Consider the following 14,606-nt stretch of genomic DNA (forward strand, 5'->3'; position numbering starts at 1 on the left):
AGAGGCACTTGTTTATTCTGTTGTGTTGATTCTTTGTTGTCGCTAGAAGTTCAGATGCACTTGTCCAATACTACTTTAACCTCAGCATCTCGGATTCAAAATTTGTAAAGTTGAATTATATCATATTTAGTTCTCAATTTAGTGAGAACTAAATATGTGTGATAAAGGAAGGTCAGTGTTTGATTGACAGCTGATCTCTGTCCGGAGCAGAAACGTCACAACGACGAACTTCAAACATGGAGAAAAAAAAGTTAAAGATTTACACACAGAATCTAAATCACTGCTTTTAATGACTCGAGTCTATTTGAGTTTACAGAACTCAGCTGTGGCTCCAGAACAAAGCCTAACTCCAGCATAGAGAGGCTGAGTGAATGTGATCTTGACTCTGTGGAGGAGAGTCATGGTGTCAGAGACGCTGTAGAAGGATAGAACACCTGCACTGTGATCCAGGTACACTCCAAATCTGGAGGACACCGGACCTGACACTCCAATGTCGTCGTTTTCGTAATGAAAGTAATAACTGTTTCCATCACAAGATAATCACCAAGATTTATCAGTTTTTCCAAATAAATGTTGCCATCGGTATGGTTGTTCTCTGATATTTTTGTATGCGACTGCTACTTCAAATTCTCCCACCCCCACCTCCATCTCCACCTCCCAGTAACAACGCCCAGTCAGACTCTCTCTACTCAGGACCTGACACCAATACATGAATCTGTCTGGGTGATCAGAATAAGACTGATCTTCTCTCATATAAGTTACTTTTCTGTTTCCCTCAGACAATAACAGATATCTGTGTGCTGTGTTTGGATCCAGTGTGATTTCCTGTGAATATTTTAAGAAGTCAGCTCTGGTCTCTGGCTCTGGCTGTGGCAGTGAAACATCCACTTGAGATACAATCTGTAAAATCTCTATCACGTCCTCAAAGTTCCTCAGAGGAAGGATCCTGAAGCTGGATGAGTGTGTAGATTCACTGAGTGGTGACAGTGAGGGGTAGTTATGTAGAAGCTGGTTGTGATCCTCTGTGTCTGAGAGCTGCTTCAGTTCATGGTCTTTCCTCTTCAGCTCAGTGATCTCCTGCTCCAGTCTCTCCTGAAGCTCTCTGACTCGACTCACTTCAGTTTCCTGCTGGGATCTGATCTGCTGCTCCACATCAGAGCTTCTTTCCTCCAGCAGACGGATCATCTCAGTGAAGATCTCCTCACTGTCCTCCACTGCTTTATCAGCAGAGCCATTGATGTCCTCCTCCTCCTGTTGAAGCAGCTTCAGGTCTTTCTCTGTGTCCTGGACTCTCTGCTGGATGGTTTGTCTCCTCAGCCCGAGCTCTCTCTGCCTCTCAGTCCTTTCTGCTGCAGCTGACACTGTGTCGTGGTCTTTATGTTCCTCCACTGAGCAGAGATAACAGATACACTGCTGATCAGTGCGGCAGAACATCTTCATCACCTCGTCATGATGAGAGCAGATGTTCTCCTGGAGCTTCTCCGAGGGCTCCACCAGCTTGTGCTTCTTTAATGCAGCTGACTGAAGATGAGGCTGGAGGTGTTTTTCACAATAAGAGGCCAAACAAACCAAACAGGACTTGAGAGCTTTCAGTTTTCTCCCAGTGCAGAAATCACAGGCCACATCTTCAGGTCCAGCATAGCAGTGATCAGCAGGAGCAGCTTGGAGTCCAGTCTTCTTCAGCTCCTCCAGTGAATCAGCTAACATGGTGCTTGTCTCCAGGACAGGCCTCGGTGTGAAGGTCTGTCTACACTGAGGACAGCTGTAGCTTCCTCTCTCCTCCTCTTTGTCCCAGTGGGTGTTAATACAGCTCTTACAGTAGCTGTGTCCACAGACAGTAGTCACCGGATCCTTCAGTAGATCCACACAGATCCAACAGCAGAATCTTCCTCTGTCCAGGTGATTTTCTTGCTGCTCCATTTCAGCTGCTGCCAGAGAGACTGTAGAACAGATTCACTTCCTCTGAACAGAAACAGATCTCTGCTCCTCCCTCTCTCCTTAACTTCCTCTTTTCCCACGTTTTAACACACTATTGAAAAGAGCAACAGTCTTACCTCTCCTCACCAGTGTTGCCTCACTGATTAAAGGCGGATGCCTTTGTTGCCTCACTGTTTAAAGGCAGCTGCCTTTGTTGCCACACCGTCTACGTCCTCTTATTATATTATATTATTAAAGAGTAAAGTTGTGTTTTTATATTATGTGTGCCTTAGTGGTATATATCAGAATCAGAATCAGAATCAGAAAGGATTTATTGCCAAGTAGGTTTACACCTACCTGGAATTTTCTTAGGTGAAAAGGTGCATACATTTAACATAAAGCTTTAAAACACAATAAGTACTTCCCATAGGAAAGAAATAACTGTATATAAACCAAATATATATACAAGACATAAACGTTAAATAAAGAGTAAAATGCAAAAACAGATATATACAAGATATAAAAAGTTAAATAAAAAGTAAAATGCAAAGCAGGAGAGAAATGGGGACGTGCAATATGCAATATACTGTTATGTTATGTGTGTTAATGTAACACAGAATTGACACATCGGTGCGGGATAAGAGTCCAAGTCAGGTTGGGGTCCCGGGCCTTGTTGATAAGGCCCACTGCAGCAGGGAAGAAGCTGGTCTTGTGGCGGGTGGTTTTAGTCCTGGTGGCCCGCAGCCTCCTGCCCGGGGGAAGAACCTCAAAGAGTTTGTGACCCGGCTGAGAGGGATCGGCTACAATCTTACCTGCACGCCTCAGGGTCCCAGAGGCAAACAGGTCCTGGAGAGATGGCAGATTGCAGCCAATCACCTTCTCAGCAGAGCGGATGATCCGCTGCAGCCTGCCTTTGTCGTTTGCGGTGGCAGCAGCGAACCAGATGGAGATGGAGGAGGTGAGGATGGACTCGATGATGCAGGTGTAGAAGTGCACCATCATTGTCTTTAACAGGTTGAACTTCTTCAGCTGTCGCAGGAAGTACATCCTCTGTTGTCCTCTTTTGGTGAGGGAGCTGATGTTAAGCTCCCATTTGAGGTCCGGGGAGATGATGGTGCCCAGGAAGCGGAAGGACTCAGCAGTGACGACTGGGGCGTCTCTCAGGATGATGGGGTGGGTGGGGCTGGGTTCTTTCTGAAGTCTACAACCATCTCCACTGTTTTCAAAGCATTGAGCTCCAGGTTGTTCTGATCACACCAGGTCACCAATTATCAATCTCCCACCTGTAGGCTGACTCATCCCCACCAGAGATGAGTCCAATGAGGGTGGTGTCGTCCGCGAACTTGAGGAGTTTGACGGACTTGTGACTGGAGGTGCAGCTGTTGGTGTACAGGGAGAATAGTAGAGGGGAAAGAACACAGCCTTGAGGGGAACCGGTGCTTATAGTCCTGGAGTCTGAGACGTGCTTCCCCAGCCTCACGTGTTGCCTCCTGTCAGACAGGAAGTCTGTGATCCACCTGCAGGTGGAGTCAGGCACACTCAGCAGGGAGAGCTTGTCCTGTAGCAGGTCCGGGATGATTGTGTTGAAGGCAGAGCTGAAGTCCACAAACAGGATCCTGGAGTAGGTTCCTGAGGAGTCCAGGTGCTGGAGGATGAAGTGGAGGGCTATGTTGACTGCATCGTCTACAGACCTGTTGGCTCTGTAGGCAAACTGCAGGGGGTCCAGGAGAGGGTCAGTGATGGCTTTGAGGTAGAACAGCACGAGGCGCTCGAATGCCTTCATCACCACAGAGGTCAGGGCGACAGGCCTGTAATTATTTAGTCCAGTGATCTTAGTTTTTTTGGGGACAGGGATAATGGTGGAGGTCTTGAAGCAGGCTGGTACGTGGCAGGTCTCCAGTGAGGTGTTAAAAATGTCTGTGAACACCGGAGACAGCTGATCCGCACAGTGCTTCAGAGCACTATGTGTGCTATGCATATCACTAGGCATAGCACACATGTAATTATATTATTATTATGACACAATCTTCAGGCCCAAGTTTACAACTATTCAAAATATAAGATCAACAATGCAGCTCAGTATAAAAGGTTAAAGCATCAAATCAAACTTTGTATTTTGAATGAATGAAATAAAAATTTGAAGTTACACGTTACTTCTGGTTTCCTGTCCTGTCATTTATCTTTGTTCAAAACCTCTGATTAGATTTTGTCGTGAACTGAGACTTTGTTTCCTGATGTCCAACTTTTTTTCTGAAATGCCAGGCGGTTTGCTCTGCGATTTCACTTTTAGTTTTTGGACCAATAAAAAAATACTTCCTTTCTTCTTCAGCAGAATAAAAATGACAAACATCATAAGAGACACGTGCACGTGAAGCAGGGGAGTGTTCGTTTGTCCTGTGGTGATCAGGTTCAATGGACTGTTTAGACGCAGGGGTCACCAACCTTTTTTAGACTGAGAGCTACTTCGAAGGTACTGAGTAGTACGAAGGGCTACTTGTTTCCAGTGGTGGGAAGTAACAAAGTAGAAATACTTCGTTACTGTATTTAAGTAGATTTTTCACATATCTGTACTTTACTTGAGTATTTATTTTCCTGACGACTTTTAACTCTCTACATTTGAGCACACATATCTGTACTTTCTACTTCTTACATTCTCAAAACTGGCTCGTTACTTGAGCAGCGGAGGTTGGCATAACGTGCAGCTTTACGCACTCCTGCAGGAGCTCGGTTCAGTCTTTATTATTAGGGCCAGAGCACTGACAGACGTGAGGCCCTATTGAAATTGTAAGGATTATTATTCAGGCAAATGAATTTGGTTTTTGAGGGCCTTTATTAGGTGACTTTACATAATTTTTTGAAGGTATTCCTTTTTCGATTCACATTCATTTTCCCTTTCCTGCTTCGTGTCAACATCTGCACATAAATACATAACTCGAAGCAGCAAGTGGTTAACTTTTCTTAAGAAAATATTGAAAGTATTTGGTTTAAACAAAAACTGTTGGTAAATAGATTATCATTGGTTGGCCGTGTCTACTTAGTCTTAGATGTCCAAGTCCAACAAAACAAACAGATTTAAAACAAGTCGAGATGGAAAAACAAACAACACAACCAATTATATAAGCAAACGCAAAAACAACTTTCAGCCAACACAACCAAAAACAAACACTGTGTCGTGGACTACTGCATATTCACGCACACAATTCAGGTTTTTTAATGGACCTCGCCAAATGGAACCCTGGGTAATCAGGCCCAGTTTTCCACTCACTATAATGCCAATATAATTTTTGCAAAGATATTATATATCTATTTATTGCCAATTCCAATCCTTAGTCGCCCTTTGTGCTGACTCAACACAACTTAGAAGCTGTTGAGTCTTTATATATGTATTGTACAAACTGGCTAATGTGTACAACTTAGAGCAGGGTTGTGTCTTCACTTTGTCGTCCCTACAGGCAAGATACCCTACAGGTGTATTGTCACCCTGCTGGAAACAAATGCAAACACAACCCCAGGCCCATTCAGTGAAGAGAGTCTAATGATAAATAAACAGGCTTAGATGAGAGGACAAGCTGGCGGGCAGGTATACAGGCAGGTAAACATCCAGGCAGTTACAAAATACAGCTAATAGACACAAAAGGTTAATTTCAAGAGGCACTTGTTTATTCTGTTGTGTTGATTCTTTGTTGTCGCTAGAAGTTCAGATGCACTTGTCCAATACTACTTTAACCTCAGCATCTCGGATTCAAAATTTGTAAAGTTGAATTATATCATATTTAGTTCTCAATTTAGTGAGAACTAAATATGTGTGATAAAGGAAGGTCAGTGTTTGATTGACAGCTGATCTCTGTCCGGAGCGGAAACGTCACAACGACGAACTTCAAACATGGAGAAAAAAAAGTTAAAGATTTACACACAGAATCTAAATCACTGCTTTTAATGACTCGAGTCTATTTGAGTTTACAGAACTCAGCTGTGGCTCCAGAACAAAGCCTAACTCCAGCATAGAGAGGCTGAGTGAATGTGGTCTTGACTCTGTGGAGGAGAGTCATGGTGTCAGAGACGCTGTAGAAGGATAGAACACCTGCACTGTGATCCAGGTACACTCCAAATCTGGAGGACACCGGACCTGACACTCCAATGTCGTCGTTTTCGTAATGAAAGTAATAACTGTTTCCATCACAAGATAATGACCAAGATTTATCAGTTTTTCCAAATAAATGTTGCCATCGGTATGGTTGTTCTCTGATATTTTTGTATGCGACTGCTACTTCAAATTCTCCCACCCCCACCTCCATCTCCACCTCCCAGTAACAACGCCCAGTCAGACTCTCTCTACTCAGGACCTGACACCAATACATGAATCTGTCTGGGTGATCAGAATAAGACTGATCTTCTCTCATATAAGTTACTTTTCTGTTTCCCTCAGACAATAACAGATATCTGTGTGCTGTGTTTGGATCCAGTGTGATTTCCTGTGAATATTTTAAGAAGTCAGCTCTGGTCTCTGGCTCTGGCTGTGGCAGTGAAACATCCACTTGAGATACAATCTGTAAAATCTCTATCACGTCCTCAAAGTTCCTCAGAGGAAGGATCCTAAAGCTGGATGAGTGTGTAGATTCACTGAGTGGTGACAGTGAGGGGTAGTTATGTAGAAGCTGGTTGTGATCCTCTGTGTCTGAGAGCTGCTTCAGTTCATGGTCTTTCCTCTTCAGCTCAGTGATCTCCTGCTCCAGTCTCTCCTGAAGCTCTCTGACTCGACTCACTTCAGTTTCCTGCTGGGATCTGATCTGCTGCTCCACATCAGAGCTTCTTTCCTCCAGCAGACGGATCATCTCAGTGAAGATCTCCTCACTGTCCTCCACTGCTTTATCAGCAGAGCCATTGATGTTCTCCTCCTCCTGTTGAAGCAGCTTCAGGTCTTTCTCTGTGTCCTGGACTCTCTGCTGGATTGTTTGTCTCCTCAGCCCGAGCTCTCTCTGCCTCTCAGTCCTTTCTGCTGCAGCTGACACTGTGTCGTGGTCTTTATGTTCCTCCACAGAGCAGAGATAACAGATACACTGCTGATCAGTGCGGCAGAACATCTTCATCACCTCGTCGTGACGAGAGCAGATGTTCTCCTGGAGCTTTTCCGAGGGCTCCACCAGCTTGTGCTTCTTTAATGCAGCTGACTGAAGATGAGGCTGGAGGTGTTTCTCACAATAAAAGGCAAAACAATTCAAACAGGACTTGAGAGCTTTCAATTTTCTCCCAGTGCAGACATCACAGGCCACATCTTCAGGTCCAGCAGAGCAGTGATCAGCAGGAGCAGCTTGGAGTCCAGTCTTCTTCAGCTCCTCCAGTGAATCAGCTAACATGGTGCTTTTCTCCAGGACAGGCCTCGGTGTGAAGGTCTGTCTACACTGAGGACAGCTGTAGCTTCCTCTCTCCTCCTCTTTGTCCCAGTGGGTGTTAATACAGCTCTTACAGTAGCTGTGTCCACAGACAGTAGTCACCGGATCCTCCAGTAGATCCACACAGATCCAACAGCAGAATCTTTCTCTGTCCAGGTGATTTTCTTGCTGCTCCATTTCAGCTGCTGCCAGAGACTGTAGAACAGATTCACTTCCTCTGATCAAAAACAGATCTCTGCTCCTCCCTCTCATTCACTTCCTCTTTTTACCACGTTTTAACACACTATTGAAAAGAGCAACAGTCTTACCACTCCTCACCAGTGTTGCCTCACTTATTAAAGGCGGCTGCCTTTGTTGCCTCACTGTTTAAAGGCGGCTGCCTTTGATGCCTCACTGTTTAAAGGCGGCTGCCTTTGTTGCTACACCTTCTACGTTATCTTATTATATTATATTATTAAAGAGTAAAGTTGTGTTTTTATATTATGTGTGCCTTAGTGGTATATATCACTAGGCATAGCACACATGTAATTATATTATTATTATGACACAATCTTCAGGCCCAAGTTTACAACTATTCAAAATATAAGCTCAATAATGCAGCTCAGTATAAAAGGTTAAAGCACCAAATCAAACTTTACTTCCTGTTTCTTGTCCTGTCATTTGTCTTTGTTCAAAACCTCTGATTAAATTTTGTTGTGAACTGAGACTTTGTTTTCTGATGTCCAACTTTTATTCTGAAATGCCAGGCGGTTTGCTCTGCGATTTCACTTTAATTTTTTGGGATAATAAAAAAATACTTCCTTCCTTCTTCAGCAGAATAAAAACGTGCACGTGAAGCAGGAGAGTGTGTGTTTGTCCTGTAGTGATCAGGTTCAATGGACTGTTTAGAGGGTGAAGGTTAGAGTTAGTTGAGGTTAAAGTTAAGGTAGGGTTAAACATTTAGTTGAGAGAGTTAAGCAGTCAAGTGCATTATGTCAATGAGTGTCCCCACAATTATATAGACACAAATGTGTGTGTTGAATTTTTATCATTAAAATTGTAGTACAGAGTAATTGATTGTTATTTTGTGTTTAGCTCCTAAATGGTGGAATGAGCTCCCACTCGACATCCGGACATCTGAAAGTTTACACATCTTTCGCCGAAAACTAAAAACACACCTCTTCCAACTGTACCTTGACTAAAAAAATTTAAAAAAAACACAAAAAAAAACAAAACACTAACCACTTTTGAAACTAAAACTTTGGTAGCACTAAAATGGCACTTACTTATAGCACTTTGTAGTTTTGCTTTATTTCGAAGAAATTTTACTGTCTTGATTCTTGTTGTTCTTGGTTTGTACCCTCAGGGTTGATGCACTTATTGTAAGTCGCTTTGGATAAAAGCGTCAGCTAAATGAAATGTAATGTAATGTAATGTAATATTGATTTTTTTATTTTGAAGATATTTCTCTGAATCAAAAACGTCCAGGTTGCTGGTCAGGATGTAGAAGGCGTGTTCTATTCACAGTTGAGCCGCTGCCAAGCCTTCGAAACAATTCACATCTTCCAGGTGGCCAGTTTAGCCAAACAGGAAGTTTACCAGGACTAGAGTTGCTCTGTTTCTTTTGTAGTATTTAGGCCCAAAAACAAACACCGGGAGAGAAAAGTTCCGCTCTGACTACAGCCGTCAACTCAACCGTGACGCAATTGTAATAATAAATTCAAACACACCAATCAACAATCACACACACACACACTTCTTTTAAGATTATTTTTGTTTGATTTTGTTTAATAATAGCCTATATAGCCTATTTATAAAGGCAGTGTGTACGTCACAGTCATCCTCCCTGAAGAGGTCCGAGTAGAACTCCACTGTGTGTTTCCTCATCTCAGCCGGTTCTGTGGACACTTTTCCGTCAGGTAGCGTCTGGTAACTCCTTTAGCTACTAGTTACTAGTTAGCGTCTGGTAACTCCTTTAGCTACTAGTTCCAAAACACGCTTGAGATTCAACGAACACGCTTGTTCCCTTTGTTTTGACTCTTTGTCTGTGTGGTGTTGTCTTGTAGGAAAGGTTGCAAAAGACTGGGCTCATTTCAGAAACACAATTAGTAAAGAGCTGAGTAACTCAAACGGTGTGTACACATCACAATGGGAGGGATCGATGTCTGGAGAAATCTATCGTGTGGAAACGTGAGGTCTGGACAACACTGTTATTCACAACTCCCGGAAAGGAACTCCTGATATAGACAAACTCTCCCCTCTCCCCTCAGCAGAATGGAAAACCTGGTTCACCACAGGGTTTTTAGTTCAGTGGAGTGAATGGAAGAGAGCACTGGATGTATTCTCATGCGTTGACATTTTCAGATTTACAAACAGTACCAAAGGCTCAAAAAAAGCTTTTTTGATGATAGTGAAAACAAACCTTGCATGATTCAACCAAGTCTGTTGGCCCTCTGATATGCAGTACATATTACTACAGGTGATAGATACAAAAAAAACAGACATGCATCTGGTTTTTTACTAATTAGGGATATATAAGTACCTTGTGTTTGATGTGTCGTTGGCGCCACTACACTTTCTTAAAAAAAATGTACAAACTTAGTAGCATTTTTATTTGGATCTGCAAAAGTTCACACATTTTTATCATCAATATCAAGGAATTAATGTCTGAGAAATCAAGGTCAAACGTCTAATTTCTGAATGTTACGGAAACTGAACAAAATAACTCCTGGATCCGCCCGTGAGTTCTTCTTTGACACATGCTACATCCTTCCAAGCAGAATCAGGTCAGTAGTGTTTGAGGAATCCTGTTAAATATCAAACAAACACAGATGGAAGCATAACCTCCTCAGTGGAGGAAACTAACATCACATGTACACAAACTTATTACAATCACAGCACATCTTAACCTTGGACGTGTTTTCCCTCATCAGGTGAGAAGCTGCCAAGAGGATTCAACTGAACCAGCTGACAGATCCTCCTGGTGAACATGTACGGTTTGCTCATCAAACATAATATGCAGGGCAAATTATATTCTAGTGACAGTTTTACAAAGGTAGCCAGAGCAGGAAATAGGAAGTTGACGTATCGATGCGTTGTTTTAAAAATTGATCCCAGTGTCAGAATGGAGTTTCCAGACGTCTGATTGTCTCCCCACAGCCCAGAGTTTTATCAGAGGTCTGATGTTGTTCTCAACGACGGCTGCTGTAAATCTTCTAAAACAAAAGATGAAATTACTGCTGCTTTCTGCTCATGTTTCTACTGAGGAGGAGGGGACGCATCTCTCCGAAGTGATTGTTTGGGACATTGTGACCTCCTCGTCCTCAAGGCTGGATGAAACCAGTAAAACAAAATGACGGTTTAGTTTTATTATCATGTTCAGCTCTGATAAATCACTAGGTTCTCTCACTGTGTGTTTATCCGATTGGAAGAAAATCACCTGCACAAAAAAACATAATAAAAGATTACCAGACTTTCGAATCAATGTAGTGATGGCGAGATGAAGCTTCATGAAGCTTCATGGTGCTTCATTTGCTCCACTGCTGCTGTGGAGCTTCTCCGGTGAAACGGGTCGAGACGTATGGACCAACTTTGTGGATCTTCCTTCGTAAAACATGGCGCTGATCAACACGTGTATCAAATGGACCTTCACCGTCTTGTTAATGAAGAATATTCACCTCGTGAACTCACACTTAAATACTTTTCTACTTTTTTCAAGTGGACAATAAATGGCAGGCAGAGCTCTATATATACAGTCAATGAAGCAGAGTGATAATGACACCATGGCTCTGGTGTGTGATGCTTTGAATTGAATAAATTAATGAATGATGTTTGTGACGCCAATACATAAATTATGAATTTATTAATATGGTGTCTGTCTTTATGATACAATGGCGGGGTCAAAAGGGAAAGCTGAAACAAATTGGGCAGAGAGGGTTGTGATGGAATGTGCTTGTTTGACTATGGACAACATTTCAATTAGGAGAGACTTGGTTTCCAATTTACAATATTAATTTTGCAAACACACAAGAATATGAATGTTTACAGTCTGTGGCATTTAGACCCCTGTGAGATGTAATCAGGATTACAAGGGGGTGGAGCAGAGCATCGAACAGGAATACCCTCCGGGGTCTAGACACTGGTGGTGGTTCATCAGTCAAACGATAGCTTTGGATGGCCCACATTCGTGAGAATTGTCCTATTAGACTTCGCCAATTGTGACATCCTCTGCCCTTAACCCTCAACAAGAGTAAGGAAAAACTACAAAACCTTCTTAAAAAAGGAAAAACGTAGAAACCTCAGGAAGAGCCGCATGCGGGGGATCCCTCGTCCAGGACGGACAGAAGTGCAATGTTTGCCACGAGTACTAGGTATATTGTCAGGCAGGTTGTTGCCTTTTTAGTCCGCGATCAGCTCCCACCGTGATCGGGTGCGGCCGTGATCACGATCCACTGACGGTATTGGGATCCGTCTTCAAGGTCAATGATCGCTGCCAGCATGATGTGAGATAATATAATGATGTGAGCGTATAATCAGTTGAGGTTGATGAATATCCTACTGGGGACTGGAGGAGATTGGGGTGGAGGAGGGGTTATGCGCGTCACTGAAGGACGCCTGGCTGCGGAAGAGAAGAGAAGGGATTTTTAAAGTTTGACAGGTGCTGAATGATTGGCTGAAGAGCCCGCCCCAGACCTGATTGGACATTTAGGAACACCTACAATCAGCTGATCACTTTGCAGGTTAAGTTCTCCGTACGATCAGCTGATGGTCTGCAGCTTAAGTCTTCCTCACTGAACTTGCGCTAAGTTTCATGTAACACGTAAAATAGGGACAACATTTTAGTCATTTTTATTTAATAATAACTCCCCCTTGTCTATTCCACTGTGATCCTTTAATTCTATTACCGCGGCGGACGCTTCCGTGCAGGGGGGCTCCCTTCTTTCGATGAACGGAGAAACGAGAGCCTTTCCCAGCTGCTCTACGAACACCCTCCGCTTGTTCAGCTTGCCCAGCATCCAGTCTGGGTTGATCTCTCTCCATATCACTAAGGTGTTGTAGGAGGAGACGTCGATAATGTTGTGAAAGACGACCATGGGCCAGCGCGCGGTCATCGTCCTGCAGCTGTGTGTACCTATGACCTTGTCTAGGTTGTCCACGCCACCTTTGCTGCGGTTGTAGTCCAGGACGATGACCGGTTTCCCGTCCGCGCAGTCGCTGACGTCGGCCTTGGTGTGCAGCGTACTCAGGAGCAACACCTTCCTGTTTTTCTTTGGGTTAGGGTCACCTGAGAGTGATGATGTGTTCAGGTTGTGTCTAAGTGAGAAATCCGACAGTTTGAAAGTGATGAAGATGTCTTTCCTGTTTCCTGCAGGTTCAACAGCTCCGTGGTGACGACCAGACGACTTCACCAAACCTGACACATCACACACGTGCTAATAAACTATCTGATTATACAGCTGAAAGAACGTCAGTGGTTTTCCTCAGAGCAGTTTGTTCAATAATGTTCACAACGATACATTATAATGTTATTATATTGAGTTGTTATAGTTTCTGTTTGCAAACATCTATTATAGTTTAGTAGAAGTAGAAGTAGCATCACTAGCAGAGCAGTAGCTCGCTTGTACTACATTTGTTGTCAGTTCTCATGTTCACCACAGGGTGTCAGTGTCATCTTTGTAGTTGCCTGGCAACGTTTATGTATTTAACGCAAATGTTTGAAGAAAATAAATATGAACAGTTGTCCCTAAATATGTCACTGTGTTATTGTGTTATATTGATAAATGTGTCATTTTTGTTAAACTAGATTATAAAGTGATTGATAATTTGTTCAACAAATCAAACTTGTATTATTATATCTGTAAAGTTTGTCATTTAAACCCCATTATGATTATTATTATAAAAGTAACTAATTACTCACGCTCTTTTGTTGAATTAAACTTTATTGCAGCACCGTCACATGAACAGAAGAACAGTGTTTGACATAAAGCAGCTGTTGTTCCCTATGCTAATGACGAGGCTGCACACGCACGCGCACACTATCTCGCCTCCTCCGCTTGTCGTGGCCTGTGTGTGTGCGCGTGTCTCAGTGTGACACCAATATGACTTCTGTAGCACAACCACACACACACACACACACACACACACACACACACACACACACACGCACACATACAAAGTTGTGCGTCACTCAGGGTTTGTTTCATGTTCGAGACCCTCCCGTCCATGTCTCCTAGGGCGCGTGCCACAGCTGGATGCGTAATGGACACCAATCCATCCCTTTCCTCTCCTTCCTCCTCCTCTTCATCCTCCTCCACTCGTCAGCTCTTCCTCCTCCTCTCCTCCTCCTCTTCATCCTCCTCCAATCTTCACCTCCTCCTCCTCAGTACCGACACGCTGGGATGTCTCTGGAGTGCAGGGAGAGGTGGAGAGAGAGAGAGAGAGAGAGAGAGAGAGAGAGAGAGAGAGAGAGAGAGAGAGAGAGACAGAGAGAGAGAGAGAGAGAGAGAGAGTTAACAATAACCCGTTTGAGTCGCCATCAGAGGAGACGATCCTCGCCCCAGCTCGTGTGTGGATGGACAGAAGACAGAAGACCGAAGATAGAGACAGATAGAGACACACAGTGCGTCTTTAGGTCCTGGCGCATCCAGGAGTTTGTCCGGAGCGCAGCAGTGAGGTTGACCTGTGAGTGTCTGTCTGATTCCCTCCTGACCGGGTTGGACTGGGTCTTCTCTGACTGGGTCTTCTCTGGCTGGGTCTTCTCTGGCTGGGTCTTCTCTGGCTGGGTCTTCTCTGGCTGGGTCTTCTCTGGCTGGGTCTTCTCTGGCTGGGTCTTCTCTGGCTGGGTCTTCTCTCTGACTGGGTCTTCTCTGGCTGGGTCTTCTCTCACTGGGTCTTCTCTGGCTGGGTCTTCTCTGACTGGGTCTTCTCTGGCTGGGTCTTCTCTGACTGGGTCTTCTCTCACTGGGTCTTCTCTGACTGGGTCTTCTCTCACTGGGTCTTCTCTGGCTGGGTCTTCTCTGACTGGGTCTTCTCTGGCTGGGTCCCTTCTGGCTGGGTCTTCTCTGGCTGGGTCTTCTCTGGCTGGGTCTTCTCTGGCTTGGTCTTCTCTGACTGGGTCTTCTCTTGCTGGGTCTTCTCTGGCTGGATCTTCTCTCTGGCTGGGTCTTCTCTCTGGCTGGGTCTTCTCTGGCTTGGTCTTCTCTGACTGGGTCTTCTCTGGCTGGGTCTTCTCTGGCTGGATCTTCTCTGGCTGGGTCTTCTCTCTGGCTGATTGGAGCTCCATGCTGCGGAGCTGCTGCTGGACTCCCCCGTGGTTCTGGA

At 44.1% G+C, this 14,606-nt stretch overlaps 1 protein-coding gene across 1 annotated transcript; it reads right to left on the reverse strand.

Moving 5' to 3' along the window:
• Positions 1–270: 270 nt before the first annotated feature.
• Positions 271–14,568, reverse strand: LOC133001415 (uncharacterized). The gene is given in 6 exon segments (XM_061070986.1): positions 271–1,920; positions 2,794–3,133; positions 3,201–3,899; positions 5,875–7,457; positions 12,191–12,699; positions 13,905–14,568. Coding segments are annotated over 6 exon segments (5,415 nt in total). The 3' UTR covers positions 271–300.
• Between the last annotated feature and the right edge of the window lie 38 nt (positions 14,569–14,606).

This window comes from Limanda limanda, chromosome 5 (genome assembly GCF_963576545.1).
Source record: "Limanda limanda chromosome 5, fLimLim1.1, whole genome shotgun sequence".
NCBI lineage: Eukaryota > Metazoa > Chordata > Actinopteri > Pleuronectiformes > Pleuronectidae > Limanda > Limanda limanda.